General features: G+C 35.0%; 2 protein-coding genes across 2 annotated transcripts; one reads left to right on the top strand and one right to left on the bottom strand.

The window, feature by feature from the left end:
* The first annotated feature begins 1,322 nt into the window (after window positions 1-1,322).
* On the top strand, window positions 1,323-3,055 carry LOC107013753. The gene is made up of 4 exons (XM_015213632.2): window positions 1,323-1,678; window positions 2,308-2,388; window positions 2,474-2,545; window positions 2,629-3,055. Exons 1-4 carry the CDS (start codon window positions 1,436-1,438, stop codon window positions 2,761-2,763), a joined length of 531 nt encoding a protein of 176 aa, XP_015069118.1. The 5' UTR covers window positions 1,323-1,435; the 3' UTR covers window positions 2,764-3,055.
* Window positions 3,056-6,201: 3,146 nt separating this feature from the next.
* LOC107015044 (zinc finger protein BRUTUS-like) lies at window positions 6,202-19,187 on the bottom strand. Its single transcript, XM_015215204.2, has 14 exons — window positions 18,885-19,187; window positions 17,382-17,591; window positions 13,985-14,179; window positions 13,514-13,878; window positions 12,162-12,390; window positions 11,710-11,878; window positions 10,410-11,618; window positions 10,108-10,279; window positions 9,788-10,006; window positions 9,580-9,717; window positions 8,201-8,435; window positions 8,025-8,084; window positions 7,101-7,172; window positions 6,202-6,619 (listed from the first exon to the last, which is right to left on the bottom strand). The coding sequence occupies exons 1-14, from the start codon at window positions 19,185-19,187 to the stop codon at window positions 6,485-6,487; spliced, it is 3,711 nt and encodes a 1,236-aa protein (XP_015070690.1). The 3' UTR covers window positions 6,202-6,484.
* Between the last annotated feature and the right edge of the window lie 319 nt (window positions 19,188-19,506).

The following is a 19,506-nucleotide window of genomic DNA, read 5'->3' as shown; positions in this document are numbered from 1 at the left end:
TGAGTTATTTTGTTAGGTATTGTTCACTAAAATTTTGATAGAAATATAAATTTAGTTAAGCTCTAATACGAATAAGTGACCAAAAAACAATAAACGAGAACGTACAGAGTATAGTCATTAGATGGACCTTCAACAGTCCCATTGTCATTACGAGCACGTTCTTAATTTGACTCGTATAATACTACCACTTGGTAAAATTTGGTCTTCCCATTTATTCTTTTAAGAACAAATATGTAAATTGGATTGAATATTACTATATAGCATAAAACTAGTAATGGTGATCATATATATAGTTTTCATAGTATAAAATATGAGATTGATAGTAGATATTTGATACAAAAAATTAATTGAGATACGTGTAAATTGATTTAAACATCATAATTATTTCAAAAAAAATATTCAAAATTTTTTTTATCACTTAAATCATATATATATATATATATATATATATATATAACTCAAACATCCGAAATTAAATAACTACCAAATGTTAGAATAACAAACAAATTAATCAAACAAGACTTTGCGCGGTGAGTGAAATAAAATACACAACTACATCAAGGATATTTAATAATTTATTATTTAAAATTGTTTTACTTTAATTGTATAGTGCAATTTTAGGGACAATCAATTGAATCTTTCACAACATAGATTCAACTTTGTCTTCCCTCAAACTCCAAAGGAAGCTGGTCTCATTAACATTAGATTTTTGGATTATGGGAGTTCTATTTCTTTTTTTTTTTTTAAATTATGAATTTAAATTGAATATCTATTTTAGTAGCACAAATTTTTTAAAATTTCAAAATTATATATCTTATATTCAATCATACTTATATAATACTAATAATTTCAATTTTCAAACGTCCAAATTAGTATCCAATAATCTTATAGAATAATTGAAATTATACAACAGAGACTACAACCGAGTGAAATTCAATACTCTAGAAAATTCTAAGAAACAAATTATTAAATTAGTTAAGATTATCAATTATTAAAATTTGAAATATATAAACAAACTAATCAAAATCAAACTTAAAAAAGTTCAATTCAATCTAATTTATAATATACTGTATAATTTTTTAAATTCAAAGAGCAAAATTTTTTTAAAAAAAAAAGAAAAATGTTAAGAAAGGAAAAGTCATTCGTCTTGGCGCCAAATAAGACAATTCCAATTACGCGATGAAACAAAGAAATCTCCACCTTACACGTTGCATGAAGGATCGAATTGAACGACAGAGATTAAACCCCTGCTCTGCACGAATTAAGGCCAATTTCATAACAGCTTTATCAGTCAGTCTCGTGAAACGCTCACTCTGCTTTCAATTTTTTGTCGTCTCTGAGAAGGAAAAAAAGTGATACTGTTACAGTTTTTTTTTTTTTTNTTTTTGTGAGGAGAAAGAAGAAAATCAAAGGTTTCTACTGTGATTTTTGCTTCATGTTGAGATCAGGAATGAGGAGAAACCCAAAAGCTTCAATCGACCCGATCCGCGCAAGCAAGAGGATAGCCAAAGCAAAAAATGTGATGAATCCGATAGTTGCCATTGAAGCAATAAATAAGAACCCTAAAGTTGCCGGATCGGAAGTAATTACAAGGAAGACAACATTAGTTCCAAAAATTGCTGATGAGCCAACAATGACGAAGAAGATCAAAGCATCCAATAAAACAGCCGATACGAAGGTTCTGTATACGATCTTATTTTCCTTTTGTTTGATTTTTTATGCTTTGTTTTACATACATACACTTCAGTATTGTTTTTGCTTGTTTAAATAATACTCTCTCCCTCTTGCTTTCGTTTGACGATAGAAAGTTTAAAAATTGTGTTTCGACATACATTTTATATGAAAAAAAATGATTTTTTTTTATCAGAAGTCCAAAAATCCCAAAACTTGCTCAGGCCTTTGGAAATCAAATTTCATCGAGTGTGTTTACAAAATTGCCGCCCATCTTATATTAAGTAGAAAAAGGGTTTAAGAGACGTTAGAGATATTTTTGTCATTTTCATTGTTTTATTTTTGAGATAACTAATCGCGATACTATTATTTCACTCTCCAACATGAATAACTTATCTTGTTACTAATTAGGACTGGGCATAAATTGGGCCAACCCGAAACTCTAACCTAAATCTAAAGATTATTGGATTTTTTTAGATTATCTATTAGACTTAGTTCTGGGGAGATGTTTCGTATTATCGTAATAATTTCTTAGGACAGTATCCAACGCTACTCAATTGTTATTTGTACTTGTCTCTTATGAAGTTGTTTTAATCACTTGCTTTACTCTGATGTGTCTATTTGATTACTGAACAGAGAAGCAAAAGGCCGTTTGCAAGTAAAGTTCCAGAGACAGATAGCAACTACAAAACTCTGTATTTTGACTCGCAAAAAAAGGTATTGCTTCTTCATTAGTCCATTTGTTGAGCAGTAAGCTGCTTTAGTGAGCACTGATCCAGACAATCTACAATGTCAACTCTAGGTTGAGGATTTGACGGAGCTAAACCATAAACAAGCTATTGATTTGAGCTACCGGAGTGGACAAGTTGATGCAGTAAGCCTACTCCACATCATTTGTTAAGCCTTGTTTTAGTATTTCACAAGATATGTAGACTAATAATAATCTTATTTTACCAGTACGAGTATATAATTGGAAATATGAAGAATGTGGTGGCCTTCTCTAGTACAATGAGAGCAACTGATGAAGAGATGAACTTGTCTAAAGGAACTGCTCCGGATGGTCCTTCGTTGAACCTGAACCATCTCGAATGACAAGAACATATTCGTAGAGTGTGTGTTCATCATCCTCATTGGTAGTGAATGTTTTTGGTGGCCTTCCATTTATTTGCTTGTGTTAAATGTACATGTATGTTTGAAATTAACAACTCTTGGTTGGTTTTCAACTCTTGTTTGTTTCTTTGCAACTAATAGTATGAACTCTTGTTGGTAAAGTTGAAAGTGGGTTTTGAATGTAATTTAAATGGCATATCTTGCTATTTTTAGTAAGTTAATTATTTGTGATCGTTCTTTCTGTCAAATGAGGAAAACCTGCTTCATTATTGAAGTCTATTACACTTTCCCGTTCTATTTTAGTTGTCGCTTTAGCTTTTTTATGCTTGTTAAGAAAATAATAAATATGATGTATTAACTTTTTCTCAAAGCTTGTTTAAGTAATCAAAAATATAATGTTGATTTCGTTAGGTTATTGCTTGGTAGATTGATTTTTTTGTCAAATATTGTGCATACTTTCTTTTTAATGTTGAGGGTATAGTTGAAAACAATTGTCAACTTTAATTTTGAATTTCTAAAATGAAAATTATTTTGGAACAAATTTTATGAGCTAAAACAATAATTAAAATGGAATGGACCACAAGAAAGAATTGCTTATATGGCTAATATCTCTAGTTTCAATCCTAACATTATCGGTTCGAGTCACCGAGCAATGGAAGCTCCAGGAAGGTGTTAGCCATTTGAGCAACTATTTCTTTTTATTGTAAATAGTTTCAAACTACTTTTTCTGTCCGGTATTGTTTGTCATGATTTCTATTTTGAGTCAGATTATAAAAATTTTGACTAATATTTTAACATGTATCTTTTCATCATATTAATATGCAAAAAATTATAATTTATAGTACTTTTCATATAGTTTTAGAATATCTAATTTTTTTTTTATCAAAATATCGAATTGATGTGATTCAATTTACCTTTGAAAATTAATCAAATTGACTTTCGACAAGCGTAACATGACAAACAATTCCAGACGGAGGGAGTAGCAATTAACAAATTTGTTTGTGTGACCAATAAAAAGACAGCAAAACGAAAAACATTGATTTGGATATAAATCAAAACATTTAATGGAACAAAAAATTGAGAACGGCCTTTTCAGTAATTATCCCATTATGCATATGAGATAATTTATTTCACTGCTAAAGTATAAATGGTGAGATAAATAGTTCAAGGATTACCTAATACCTCCTATTTTGTTGCATGTGGAATTGTTATACATCTACATGAAAGTTTAGTATTTTCTAAATGATGCGTAAGAAAACAAAGATGACTATAGTTAAGCAACAAATAATTTTTATCCTTTTATTGCCAATGAATTCACGTTGATTCACTTAATTCTATTGAAGGTATGCAGATACAATAAATAGGAGGAGGATTTTCATGAAGTTATTATATTTAATATGATAGATTTAAGAAAGATTTTGTTTTCTTTGATCAATTTAATGAAGATGGTATATATGACTATCTAAATGCAAAATAGTTTGATAAGAATAAAATCTGCATGATTTGTAGATGCACTTGATAAGAAAGAAAATGAAAATTTGTAAATACTGTAAGAATCGATCATATTATTAGTGTGTTTGTGAATATGAAATATTATTGAAAATTAATAATACATAGGAAAAAATGTTTACTATTATTAGCGATAGTATTTAATGGTAACAAGCAGTGGAGCTTTATGAACACATTGATTGCTACTTTTATTGCAAAACATCCTCAAACTGTGTAAATGTTATACATAATGATAATGGGACAATACTAATGTGTAACCCAAAACAAATTTGTGGTAGTTAAGATTGCAGCAAGCTTAACTTTTAGAGCCTGTTTGGTACAGCTTAAAAGCTGGTCAAACTGACTTAAAAGCTGATTTTTGACTTATTTAACTGTTTGGCAATACTCAAAATAACTTATTTTAAGTTAAAAATACTTGTTTTAAGCCAAAAGTTAAAAACTGAGGTAGGGGTGTTTTTTTTTTAAGCTTATAAGCTGTTTTAAGTTGACCACATTTTTATATTTTTGCCCTTAGTATTTTTATACAATCTCCAAATTACCCACATAACCCTAACATCTCTTTCTTCCATTTTTGCCTTTTCACGTTTGGCATAACAACTTCAGCATTTTTATCCAAACGCATAACTGCTTATTTTAAAAATAAGTTTCAGCACTTTTAAAAGTACTTTTTTAAAGCTGCTTTTATTAAGCCCATCCAAACGGACCCTTAGTGGTGAATAATTGCGACAAATAAAGGCATCACGGCAGCTAAAGTTGCTACTAATAAGCACTTTTACTGGCGTTAAAATTTGGTGCTTTTAGCGGCAATAAATAGAACACTAGTGACGATAAAAGTTGCGACGATCCTTATAAATATCGTGACAACAAAGCCTTGAGTAATATTTACTTTTAGTAGCAACTAATATATTAATCCGCGGTGGCAACTAATAAAAGCTTTAGTGGCGAACATAAATCTATTACTAGTAAATAAAACGTCGCTACTAACAAGACACTTTTAGGCGCGATTTTAAAGTTATTTGTTGCGAGTTTAGTTGCTGCAATACTAACTTTTAGCGACGAATATTATGGCTGTTATTGTTTTAGCGGCGACAGGTAGATCTATTAGTGACGAAAGAGGTCGCTACTATAAGCTACTTAGCGGCGATTTAAAGCTATTTGTGGCGACTATACTTGCTGCTAATACTAACTTTTAGCGACGATTGTTATAGGTATTAACGACGATAAAAGCCTGCATACTTTTAAAAGCGACTAGTATATGTATTAGCGTCAACTGATAGAGGATTTTGCGGCGACTAAAGTTGTCGTTTCTTTTTCATGTGTTTTAATTGTATCAACTGATAGAGGATTTTGCGGCGACTAAAGTTGTCGTTTCTTTTTCATGTGTTTTAATTGTTGATTTTTCTAAATTTATTGAAGATTCCATTTAGCCTTAATCTTTTTTTTTTATGAGTCAATCAGAGAGAGATTGTGCATCAATAGTTACCACGTTCACCCAAGCTAATCATGTAGCATTTGGCCACGCTTTTAGACTTCATATGTTTTCATTTTTTAGTCGTCTCAAGAAAATTCAACTGGTTTTCATTATGAAATTGAATATGCCTTTATCTTAGCAAAGTAGTAGTGACGAAGAAAGAAAACTAGTTACGTAACATTTTTTACTTTCAGATAAACGGAGGATTCAACGTCATAAGTAGCATTGCCCCCACTTTCATTATATGCAGTAACAACATTGAAGGTTTCCATAAACTTATAGGCTACTAAAATATTTTGACTTATAGCTCACAGAAGCAAAGCCACGATACAGTTGTTAACATAAGTTTTTTTGTAAGCTTAACATTATGTATTAGACTCTAAAGCTCCATAAGATCCCTATGAATTTTCTGTCAAAACTTGTCACCTCAGAGATTAAGCTGATACTAAAGCCAAATTAGCTGCACCATATAAGCTTTTAATTAGCGCAATAAACATATTTGTTTAGAAGAACTACTTCTACATAGTAGAGAGTCTATTGACACTAGAGGGGAGCTTAGCCGTCTGTACATTTTAGAAGAACTACTTTCACTTTCCTTTGCATAGTATAGAGTCTACTGACACTAGAGAGAGGGGGGTTAAGGGGGAGCTTAGCCGTCTGTACATATTTTACAGGTTCAAAATTTCATTGAACGGAGTAGAGAATCCTAACTCCTCGGTCATTTCAGGTAGGGCAGTCAGAAGCTGTTGTAGGCAGTGTAATGACTCTGGTGTTGTAAGATCCGCAGAACCCACACTTGTGATACAACCAATGGAAGGGTGTCCGGCATTTCTGTTCACAATCATTGCAAAGAATATCCTGTATACGAAATGTCATATTAGATGGATGATTTAAGGAAAATATGGGTTCACCACATAAGTATCATCACCTAGCACCATATTATATACTATTTGCTATAATTAGAAACAGATCATCAAAATTAAGTACCGAATACAACTTCTTTTTCCCAATAAGTACATTGTTGATGTTGAGACTCGAGTCAGCTAAAAGAGTCATAACGACAATGTCACCATGTGGCAACAACAACTCACAAAACAAAATCACTCCTGTTCCTTTTAGGCTTCTTTAAGTTTTATGGAGCAAAAAAAAAAGAAATTACTTGAAAAGACAACCAGATAATCATACTATGTGTTTTTTCATCCCACCAACATGACTGAAGAATCATACTATACATGCTCTCCATCCCATGGACAAATTGACAACCTTACCAAATATGTCAATGCAAGTCCAAGAACTTGAAAGAAAATGTAAAACGGAAAAGTTAATTAAGACGGCAAACCTGCCAATGATTCCGGTACTCCTCTGGAAGAACCTCATTAGCCAGCAGAGCATCGAGCATTCCAAAATAAACCTGGCAGGCAAAATGTCAATGACTGTTAAAATATCCAATTCTCTCAGAAGTCCTTCACGCTAATTACACCTTGAAGGACAATTTTATGAATTACAACAGCTCAGCGAATAGAACCCATCCAACCAACCCTCAAAGACTGCCCCCCTCCCAGGAAAATCAAGAACACGAGAAAGGAGAAAAAAGATGCAGCGAGGAGAGGCACAACTCACAAATCAAAAGAAAATGACTGAATTTTTTTAAAAAATGGACACTCTTCATAGCTGCTGTGTGATACTTTCAAAAAGTGATCACAAAACCTCAGACTACCTGATACTCAACAACAAAGAACACAAAACTTCACAACTTTAACATGCACGCACTCCTCACTTGCCAGCTATCGTGCTTGGAGGCAGCAATGATAAACATTTTAGTCGCATAGTGCAACCAGGGGCGGACCCACGTTGGGTTCAGGGTGTTCACCCGAACATCCTCGGCAAAAAATTACACGATATATATAGGTAAATTTTTTATATTTCTGTAGATCCATATATTTTGAACCCCCTCAATAACAAATAAAAATAGATGGCTCAATGGTAAGACCCCTAAATATTAAGCTGCAAGTTCGAATCCCTGCAACAACATTTATTTATTTTCCTTTATAGTTTCAATTTATTTTTGTTTAAAAAAATCAGTTCTGTTTTTCAAGCATTTTTTATTTTAAAAGCGTGCCAAAAGTGTGGTTTTAAACCCAAAAAAATTCAAAAGGCCCATTTCGAAAGACATTTCGAACCTCCTGAACGAAAATTCTGGGTCCGCCACAGATGCAACCTAAAAAGAATATTATAGAAGGAGATCACTAGAAAATTCTCTTACCGCCATATTACCCATGGATTTGCTGCATATCGGGCAAATGTAGTTACTGGAAGCATATTCCTGGCAGAGAGAGCATGATTAAACTTGAGCAAACTTAAATAAAGTGAATTAGTTCCCAAAAGTCTTTAGAAGTCAAAGAAAGTATGCATACTGTACAATATGATTTGAAATTTCACCTGAAAGCAAGCCGAGTGCATGTAATGCCCACAAGGCAGAGGTCTAACTGTTGCACTGGAAGTAAACAAAAACTCACAGCAAATGGGACAATTTGTTTCTAACGCCTTCTCCAAACACTTGTGATCTACCAAACCTTTTCCCAGACAACAATTGCATTTCATGCAATGATAAAAATCAATTCCAAGACCATGTCCAACACGACAAAGGTTGCAAGAAGGGCAGTGATATATCGGCCTGATACACAAGAGAATCATTCAGTAGAAGAAAACTGGCTGTTCTCATACATCAGTTTTCCAGAGAAATAGAGGATGTGTCAATCCCATTTGTTTTCTTTTATTTCATTGTCTNATATCGGCCTGATACACAAGAGAATCATTCAGTAGAAGAAAACTGGCTGTTCTCATACATCAGTTTTCCAGAGAAATAGAGGATGTGTCAATCCCATTTGTTTTCTTTTATTTCATTGTCTATCCCATTCCTGGCTCCAGACAAATAGTGAACATGTTGTTATGGGTGGATCGGTTCAAATATTAGTTATTGTTGGGATTATAATACAGAGATTGTTTATGCCAAGAATAAAAATGAAGGGACTGTTATATGGTGAATACTATTGTAAGTCTATGCATTAAATAATAATACATGGAATGTTATTTTATATGCAAGTACTTTACCCGCATATTGCTAGCTAATACACAGAGGCGGACCCACATGGTTCAGTAAGGGTGTACGCGTACCCGTTCACCTCGAAAAAAATCACGTATATATATGATATCTATCATAAGAAACTAGAAAAAAGTAGGATATAATTAGCAGTACACCCATAATTATCATAAAAGTGCCCTTGTGCAGTTGGTATAAGCTAGTGATGTCACCTACAAGACCCGGGTTCGAACCTTGCTATTACCTATTTTATTTTTTTTAATTTTAAGTTTAGCTTAGAGCTTATATTGGTGCACCCAAAGTCTTCAAAACCTGAGTTCGCCTCTGCAGTAATACACATACTCTTTATTCCATATCTATCACACACAAAACAATACATAAATTCTAACATAACTTAATGCTGGTATTACGCATTAGTTGGGACTTCTTATACGGCCAACTAAAGCTGCACTAGCTATGCATGAATTGTTTTTCCTAGTCCCTCCAACCAAACGATCCTTTAGTGACCTATGTAAGCGATAAGCCTACAACCAGGTGATATTGCCAAGAACTACGATACTTCCAAAGTCATTATATGAAAAAAACAGACCATGCAATTCTTCCTCTGCTAATTGAGGTATACTTAGAAGATGCACTCAAAGGATAAATCTGTGAAGTAGGCTTTAAGCAACACAGTTATGCTTAACTCTAAAATTAAAATCTGAGTGGACTCGTCTACCTCTCGTCGTCAAAGAACTTGCATATACTGCAATAGTATTTCGCCATGGAAAATCCATTGCATGATGGTGTCGTGCAGCTGGGTCTAATTGGTTGAACTTTTAAGCAACGCATGCACATCATCTCTAGTGTCGCTTTCCTAGAAAAAGAATAAACTTGAGAAAAAAAGAACCCAACTACAAGCTCAAGCTTTTCTAGCTAAAGTTTACCTGTCCATTGAATGGTCGCTCACTTCATCATGGCAGAATCTGCATGCAAACAATTTTCCACAGCAAGCTGCAAGAAGTTTGCAGTTTCTTTTGTAGTGTTCACATCCAAAAATCTGCTTCTCCTTATCTCGAAAAGATGGTGAATACCCAACAACATCTTCACTACGTGAGATTTCTTCTGTTGATGCTTGTGATTTCTGCTGAGAGGCTATCCAACGGCTGAGTACATGGAAAAATGACCAAGCTGAGGTTTACTATCTATTTATCTACAGTTCAAGATGCAATACATAATAATAGGAAAAGGAAGCACCCACACAAACCTGGTCATCAGATTTTGAATTAAATAAGATTTCCTCCTTGGATCAAGCGTTGAATCCCAGTGAACTTTTCTAATCTCCGACTCAAGTTCTGTTTGATTCATACGGAAAATGTCTTTCCAACCGGGTTTGAACATATGGTCACTCTGATCCAAGCCTTCATGTGAATCAACACCTGTCTTATCAAGGAACAGATGTTAGTTACCTCCATTCGATGCAATAAACGGTCAAGCCATAAATTAAGCACTGAACTGCGAATCCAAGAGCAGTATATGCAATGAAACAACAAATGTCATAGCAATGACCTCTGTTTGTATAGCTATTTTGCAAGGCTTCAGACTGCGAAGAAACTTCTGGATTTCGTCTCCAACAATCGTTGAGCCATTCACTAAACATGGTGTTTCTTGTAGCCTGCTTTAAGGTGTCCATCATCTTATTCTGCTCATCCTGAGTAAGAGCAGAAGTTACCCAAGGCAGCATTGACTGAAGTACTTCAGCCCCTGTGCTTCCAATTATACGACCAACAATTATGTCTTGTTCCTCCATAGAGAAATGCTTGCCAAATAGTGGCCACAGCTCATGTTCTTCTCTGAATATATGCTGATCCAGGCTAACTCTGATTGATTTACACATTCCTTGAACCTTTGTGGCAAGCTCATTGTATTTTCTTTTGCAATCTCTATGATACAGGCCAGTAGACTCGAGAATACTCCTCCCGGATTCCTTCTGGTAGGCCTCCTTCAACCCTATGTGAAGTTCCGAAAGATCAGCAAGGGCAGATGATATGTCTTCAAACAGCTTCTCCTCCTGCTTATGGTCCAACATATAGGAATGAGACACATTGTGGAGTGCTTCTTTAGATTCAAGTTCAGGAAAAACTATCTCATCCTCGGCATTACTGTGGGCTCTGTACAAACCCCAAAGCAACCGGAATCTTCCAATGAACTGCCGAAGAAAAGTCTCCGGACAGTCACTAAGCTTACCAGATTCAACATCAAGATACTCCAAATCTTTTTGTATCGCCTTATGAAATTTGAATATGGTGTCAATGGGATGCACTTTATGGTTGGGTTGAGAAGAGGTACAATCTGTCTCCCAGATAAAGAGGCTTGACTCAAGAGAAGGAGCAGCAGAGCTGAAGGTCAACGAACGAAGAGATTTTGGTGTGGATATAGTAGTTAGTACTAGATTATTATCACTAACTCCCAATCCTGGGACACGACATGACTGATCATTGCAAGATATATTACAAGCATTTACACCCTTGGACAAGTCCAATGTATCATCTTTCGAGCAAAGAGAATTAAGGTTTCTTTTGAATGGCCTCTTAGAATCATCAGAATGGACAGAGAGAAAACATGGACAAGGTGCTCCAGTATAATATTCTTCAATGTCAGCAAATCTTTTAACAGCGCAGCAACCAGTGACACTAGAAGACAAACATGCACCATCTGTACGTCCTTTACATGCCCAGCCAGATAATAGGGTCACCAAAGCAGTATCAGCTTCTGAAGCTGCAAGAGCAGAATTCAATTACATAATTCAGGAAAAAAACAAAGCTCCTGGCATATCAACTGTTCTAGCAACAAAACTATTCAGCAATACCTGCTAGCTGCAAGTTCTTTAAAAAACTTCTGGCTTCATCTTCAGACAGTGGTCCCACTAGCCAAGGTAAGACTTGTTCCATCAACTTCAATGGCATTAAACACAAACTTTGGTACAAAAGTTTCCTCTGTCTGTCCCGGGTAAAATGCTTTCGAGCAAGAGGAAGAACCTATATGAAGGACAATACGGACATCATTTAGCTCTGAAGCATATTTGCGGACATGGAGAGAAGGCAAGCAATAGCTACAAGATTATGTAGAAAGTAGATGCGAGTTCGAATGGAATTTATGGAGTAAGCAGACTCTGGAGCTTATTGAACCTACAGAGCAAGTTCATATTTTTGGGAATTAATGCCTGCCAATTTATTCACATATGGTCATGTAAATAAATAATCAGAACATAATAACTAAATAATTTCAGCAAGAAAAAAATAAATTTATGATGAACCCTACCTGAACTTCTTCATTGTGAAAGTGTTGTTTAATTGTCTCAATAATTAAGTCAGCCTGAGAATATAATTTGGAGAAAAATTCAGCAGCTGAGGTGGAATTGACTTCTGTGCATTGAATGCTCTCGATCAGGCAACGTAGCTCATTAAATTGAATTTCTTCCTCAGCATGCTCTTGGAAGAAGGAGAGCCCTCCATCTACTGCAGGAAATATGACCTTGTCCTCTGCAATGCTGCCATAAGGTAAATCTAAAAGAGTAAAATTTATGTTCAAGACAGGAAGAAAAATCTGGTTTGTTGTGGATATGCAAAATTCAATCATCAGCATTAGTAAATTGCTCATATTACAGTTTCTAACAGTAAGTTCATTCATCAATAGTGCAGGATATATAATTTGAATTGTTAGACAAAGCTCCAAAATGTCAGACCAGAAGCAAGATTAGCTGCCTGAACTTCTTCAAAAGATTAAAGACTAAAGGGTCATTTGGTTTGAAACAGGTTATGTTGGCTAAGTTATCCTGGTATTATTTCTAATTGACGGTTTGGTTTATTGTATTAAAGATAACATGCATTGCAAAATTTATAAGAAGTTGGTAGTTTACAAAAATACCCTCCACATTCTTTAGTAGAAAAAGTGTTTGAGAGACCTTAGGGGTATTTTTATAATTTTCATTGTCGTATCCTGGGATAACTAATCCTGATAAATTTATCCAGATACTAATTACTAATCCTGGAACACTTATCTCAGGATTCGCAACCAAATAAGGGATAAGGCAAATTTTTATCCAGGACTATCTATGTTAGTCCAGCATACCAAACGACCCCTAAAGGTATTACTTTACCAGTCCTTGCAACCACCTTATATATGTAATTTTTGGTTTTTCCAACTCGAACTTGAGCAGTTTCTTTTTCCTTTACTTTTTTTTTTTATAAAGAGAATAAAGATCTGTAATACAAACTGTTTTCGGAGTTGTTGAAATCAGCAATGTTCTTGTCCCTCATTAGCATACAATACAGAAAAGATCCAAAGGGTGGTCAACAATCAACTTTACCCATTATACACAAGTAAAATGTATGGCTTTATAGACAACAGGCAATTTCTTTTCTTTCCCAAAAACTCTAATTTTCAGCCATAAACAATAAGTGAGGCATCATAGAATTTGATGAAATAAAAATCAATCATTACAGGACAAGAAGACTCATCAATTATGTCTTTATGCTCTTTTATTTGAACGGAGATCAAAATAGAAACGACAGCATGGTATACATAGTATCTTCAATGAAACTGCAGTGTCATAAGATTTGACGAATTTCTATCTATCAAATAGTGAAATAAGAATTGTTATAGACCAATACCTGTGAAATATGCAGACTTGAGCTATAAACTGAAGTCTTGCATAAAAAGCTGTCAAACTAGATAATTCTCCCGCCAACTCAATTCTTCTAGCCTCTGCTGCTATTTCATCTAACTCTCTCTTAATAGCATTATGCCAATGCAATACTTCATCAATTGGATTTCCAGAATCAGTATCAAAAGTATCACCCTTTATCCTGAATTTTCTTTTCCCAGGGCTGGAAGATTCACACACACACTTCTCGTTTCCTGAAGCATAAGTTTCAGTGACAGAGTTAAAATCCACAGAGCATGGAGGGTCAGCATCAACATCATGCCCACCAACTGCAGTGACACACTTTCCACCTTCCATCCAGGAGAAAATTACCTTCAAGAAAAGAAGCACAGCAAGCAACATGATTTAAGAGGAGAAAATAGAAAAGGCAAACACAGAGAGAGAGAGAGAAGTGGTTAGCATCTAGAAGTTAAAAAACCTGTTGGAGAAGCTTCTCTTTTGGAATAATCATAGACAAGCACTTCTGCATATCCTTGTGCTCATCAGGTGATATAGAGGATGAAAGCCAGGGAAGGAACTTTTTCATCATATTCACAGGAATGCTACAAAGGAATTGCCAAACAAGTGATGCCTGCTCATCCATTGAGAATTTCTCAGTGAGCAAAGGGAACACCTGTCAGAAATATTTGTAGTCAATAAACATGTAAATCGTATGGGTTCTCAAAGCAATTGGATTTTGTGAGATCAATACTGACATCGTGTAGGACTTTTGGAATAATTTTTTTGAGCAGTGACTATTATTTTATGGGAGTATTCACTAAAATAAAATGTAATAAGATACAAGAAGAGATCCATACAAAGTTACTATCCGGTCACACCAATTACACAAAGGCCCAAGTAAGAATGGTCTTAAGAAAAAGAGTGAGGGAGAAAATGGGAATATGCAAGAAAAGGACAACATCAACTACCATTGTGGCAACTTCACATCACCAAAGAATTCAAATTCCGTATTTATCCCTGTGAGAACTACAAAACTTGAATTATCCCTTATGTGTGTGTGTGTACATATAAGTTCAATGATACACAGGCTTCAAACTCAAGATATAAAAGTAACGATTTTAATTAAAGATGTATACTACTATTTTTCTTTATAATTAATATACTCTAGTGACACGTTAAACATGTCTTGTTCATAAGTTCTTAATCATATAACTGGAAAATTCTACATAAAATATTATTTATGAGGAAGAGAGTTTGACTCGATTAGAAGATATCAAAAGGACACAAGTAATTTGATTTTTATAAAATAACATGATTTAAAATATGTAATAATTACAATTTGATGAAGATCGTAAATAAAAAATGTTGGCATCTTTATGACTTTGTAAGCATGTAATTTCTTAGTTATAGATAGAAATAAATTTATTTCGCTTATTAAGTTTAAATGTCATTCGTAATTTCATGTGGCATGAGTTCTTGCAAAATTTATTTTTTTCATCTTATAGAATCATCTAATGCTACAAAAGAAAACGACGGGAGTATTAACTACAAATTAACGTAATAAGTGATAAGAAGAGATTCATACAAAGTTACTACCAGGTCACACTAATTATGTTGAGTATCCTACATCCGTGGAAAGGGTCATTTGGTCTCCTTATATGGTTATGGGTAATCACTTACCGATGAGTTAACTTTTGGGATTGAGTTAGCCCAATCCATTTCTTTCTCAAGGAATAAGGTTCATCCGAATTCATTGTCTTCGATATTCGTCTCCCCCATCTTTTTTTTTTTTATGACAAGGGAAACCCGCAACCGCTACCCTTTGGGTGCGCACAGGGTAAAACCCCCTCTCCTATGCAATAGCTCGCAAACCGCTTAGGAAAGGTAACCCTCACTAGGCAAGCCTGGTGCGACGAGCTCGATCCAGAAGGCAAACCCCTTGCTTTTGCTGGCAAGGGGTTTCAAACTTGAGACCTCCAACATGGAAGTCCCAAGCTCAAACCACTGGGCCACCCCGAAGGGTTCGTCCCCCATCTTATATTGTCCACACTCCAAATGTCAAATCATGGGCATGAGAAGAGTGTTGAGTATCCCACAATGGTCGGATAAGGTGTGAGCGGGAATGTTGAGTATACCATATTGGTCGGATAAGGCCCTAGGGGGAGTGTAGAGTATCCCACATCGGTCGGATAAGGTCATTTTATTTCCTTAAATGATCTTAGGCAATCTACTCTTATGAGCTAACTTTGGGATTGAGTTAGACCCAAGATCTATTTCTTTATCAAATTACAAAGGCCAAAGTAGGAAAGGTCATAAGAAAAAGAGTGAGGGAAAAAATGGGAATATGCCGGAAAAAGAGAGAAAAAGATAGCATCAACGCACATCACATCACCAAAGAATTGAATTTCCAAATTTACCCATTAGGACTACAAAACTTGATATATATGTATATTTATATATTTATATATATATATATATATATATATATATATATATAATAACCCAACCATTGATAGGCCAGGTTACACCGATAGGTTATATCTAGACACAAATATACTCAAGGCAAAACCAAACTTCTTGCAAGTAGTTGAGTTTTGTCCTGTTTTTCGGTGGGATTAGGCCAGGTGGGAGCTTGGAAGTGTCGTAGTATTAGTCGTATACATGCAGTTACTTGATTTTGATAGTTGTTACCATATCTTGTCCTTTGTGTTTAGTTACCACGTTAAAGCACGCTTAAACCCTGAAGTGAGGCTCAAAACGTTTTGAACGTTTCGCTTCGCTTTATGTGCGTTTCACTGTCATCACCAAGGCTCTAAGACATATTTTTCCTTGTGTATGTTTTCTCCATTTGCACCTTTTTCTCAATAAAGCCCATACTTTATGTGTGCTTTGCACTTAAAGCCCCACTGAACCTTAATGGTTTCTTGCGTTTTTCGCTTTTGATAACACTATTCATAATTACTTTAACTTGTTGCACCTGAGTTGAGTGTCTTTTGGAAACAGCCTCTCTAGCTCCACGAGGTTAGAGTAAGGTTGGGTACACCCTACCCTCCGTAGAACCCACTTGTGGGATTTCACTGGGTGTGTTGTTATCCTTGTAATGAAGTTCCAGTTTGTACCAAAGAATGGGTATTGTTCATTGATAATCATATTATGTTGTAGATTCTTTACTTTTTGGTATGCTACTTGTAAAATAATAAACTTCTTTCTATGAATGTCTTAGTTAAATTCTTTTTAGATAAAAATATTTGAAGATATCAATAAGCTCATAATGAAGAGGTCATAGCACGAGCTTCTAGAAATCTCAACAAATATCATGCAAGTATAACAAAAATTAGGGTACTCCTTTATTGGTCAAATTCGAGAGTTGGAGCACTACATTTGTTCCGCATGGAATATTCAATGAATGTTTTTTCAACTTCAACTTACTTTTATAGACTCTAAGGTAATAACAATAGAGGAGTGTATAATTGGTACAGTTGCACACGAGTACTGAGTTACCCCAACTTCAACTCATTTGAAAAATGAATTGTGTTGATGATCCACTTGATTCCATATTCAGGTGACCAATCCTATTTAACTGCTGCGGAAATAGGTCGAGTATCCGAAATACCAGCACTACACCAGCCGCAACACCTCTGAAGGCTCTGAAAGTTGGTTTTCCCTTCTCTATGGTAGTAATCTCATGGCTCATATAAAATAGGACATGGAAGAAATCGCATACAAGGAGAAGAAAAAAGATGATGTAACATCGCTCACATAAGAACATACAATTTTTGGATTAATAGAGACTATAAAAACTGACAATTGAGATGGTATATTAATATGTGGAATCCTTGAACATGAAACTTAAGCAGAGTCTCCTACATGAATACCTGTTCTTCCTCTTTTGACATGTGCTGACTAACAGAAGTTTGCAACGCCCCAGTACAAGATGCTAGCTCCCGTGGAAATCTTTCGCAATTCTGCTTCTCAGAATTTAAGATCTCAAAAAGGTGATCAAAAAGATCATTTTCACCTTTGTGCTCTAAGGAGTATGTTGGCGCTACGTTCTTCACACGTATATCAAGAGCTGGAAAGATCACCTGCAATTGTTATAATCACGCTATCATCTCTAGCAAAGGCATGACGAGGAGACATTTGCAAAGTAGACCCAACTAGGAAACATCTCACTTTATCACGCATAACAAAAAAAAAGTCAATCATCCACGGTACTTTTTCTTATAATCCAAAAGGATTTCATCGCATGTTACACCAAGATAGTTTAACTTCTACAAGCTGTATGGCCTTCAGTATCCAGAAAATCATCCAACTATCTATACAAAATGGAATGGTTACACCAAAAACACCGTTCAAGTGAAAGGCCTCCTTCGACATTTTTATGTTGTTCTTCTTGCTCCTTCATAAGTTATTCAATATATTTCTAGCCAAATCATCCAAAAATGCACAAGAGGTATTGTCTTCCATGTTGCACCTTTCTAGTCTCTATTCTCTCTATCCTCCAACTTCCTATAACTTCCGCAACTTCTTTTAGAAGGTATCCAAGCTTATTATACAAAGAATACGCAAAGACCAGACTGAAATACTTCGCAATTAAACTGTATAGGGTGCGCATAATATCAGTGGCCTCTGCAGATTTAAACTTAAGGTCTTCACCATTAACCCCAAATCCATTATCATTTAATATAAGAAAGAGAATAAACACACTACCAAATGGAAATACAAACATATCATGTACGTCAATTGGCAATAGCACTGCGGACCACCATTTTAACCATTAGACCATCAAATCATACAACATTTAAACAGAGTCTCTCTATCTCAACAAGATGTCAATCCTTAATCTGCAGTAGAAGAAGAATGTAATTTATATTCTAATTCCCATTGTGGTTTGATAAAGGGATTACTTTCAGGTATGAGCAGTCCACAAGGCTTGTTGAAGACTCTTTGTCCTCAACAAACAAGGAACAACTTATTTAGCATAAAACTAGATTGCTCCAAAAAGGAAGAAAAAAAAAAGAAACTAACACCGTCAGAAGAAGTGCCAAGAAATTAGAGGTGAGAAGTATTGATTGATTAGGATCAGACTTCAGAGTGTTTTCCCCAATTAAATACAGAACAGACATTCACAGAGAAACATGTACACAAATCACTAGTCATAAGAAGGATGACAACAAGTAAACACGGAAGCTCACTAAAAAATCAATAGCAACAAGAAGCAGCATAATGTTGGAATTTATTTATTTATTTTAAAAAAAAAGAAATTTTAGTAACTTAATAGAATGGCTTGATTAGCAATTCCATACACAGATAAGCCAATGCCACTTGATACAACAATGTTAAGACTGAAACTGAAGCATTCAAAAGTTGTTTGTTACCTCATCCTCAGCATGGCAATGGTGCTTGTAAACTGATCTAAGAAAACGGTACCGCTTTAGCAAAGGCTGTATATCTTCCAATTGTCCAGTAGCATACGCCAACGCCGAACGGTGAAGTGCATCAAGCTCCAGCCGAATTGCCTTATGAAAAAAAAGAAAAAAGAGAATTGGAGACTCCTGCTTACCACCAGTCTCCTTTTCCAAAACTCCATTAGAAGACGAAGCAGAGGAATCCACCGCATTGACTCCCCCACCACATAAAACCGCTACTCCTCCACCTCCCTCTCTCCCTTGAGTCGCCATTCTCCACCGCTTCTAGCCCTAATTTCTCCAAATCTTTCAACAATTCTGAATACTCAAAATAGAATTGGCACTTTCTCCTTCACGTCTAAAAGGCAAAAACACACACAGTTTTCCTCTCTGTGTGTGTGAATTCATCAATTTTGCAACACGTAATTTATCTATTAGAGAAGAAGAAAGAACAGAAATTTGCATTCAAACACTTCGCCAGAAATGTCTGTATGTGACTAGCCAGTCATACGTGTGCACATAATACGTACCCCGTTTTTCTCAATTTAGATACACATAACTACTTTTTAATTATCAAATCATGAATAATTTT

This window comes from Solanum pennellii, chromosome 3, assembly GCF_001406875.1.
Source record: "Solanum pennellii chromosome 3, SPENNV200".
Lineage (NCBI taxonomy): Eukaryota > Viridiplantae > Streptophyta > Magnoliopsida > Solanales > Solanaceae > Solanum > Solanum pennellii.
The sequence above is the reverse complement of the archived record's forward strand: the minus strand, read 5'-3'. Positions and strand labels throughout refer to the sequence as shown.

Bases quoted from the DNA above. Each gene is read 5' to 3' on its own strand.
- LOC107013753 (XM_015213632.2), top strand. From the start codon at position 1,436: ATGTTGAGATCAGGAATGAGGAGAAACCCAAAAGCTTCAATCGACCCG. The intron at 1,679-2,307 runs GTTCTGTATACG...ATTACTGAACAG, and splicing joins ATAAAACAGCCGATACGAAG to AGAAGCAAAAGGCCGTTTGC. The intron at 2,546-2,628 runs GTAAGCCTACTC...TTATTTTACCAG, and splicing joins GGAGTGGACAAGTTGATGCA to TACGAGTATATAATTGGAAA.
- LOC107015044 (XM_015215204.2), bottom strand. From the start codon at position 19,187: ATGGCGACTCAAGGGAGAGAGGGAGGTGGAGGAGTAGCGGTTTTATGT. The intron at 17,592-18,884 runs GTAACAAACAAC...TAACAATTGCAG, and splicing joins ATTGCCATGCTGAGGATGAG to GTGATCTTTCCAGCTCTTGA. The intron at 12,391-13,513 runs GTATTGGTCTAT...ACCTTATGGCAG, and splicing joins CAAGTCTGCATATTTCACAG to CATTGCAGAGGACAAGGTCA.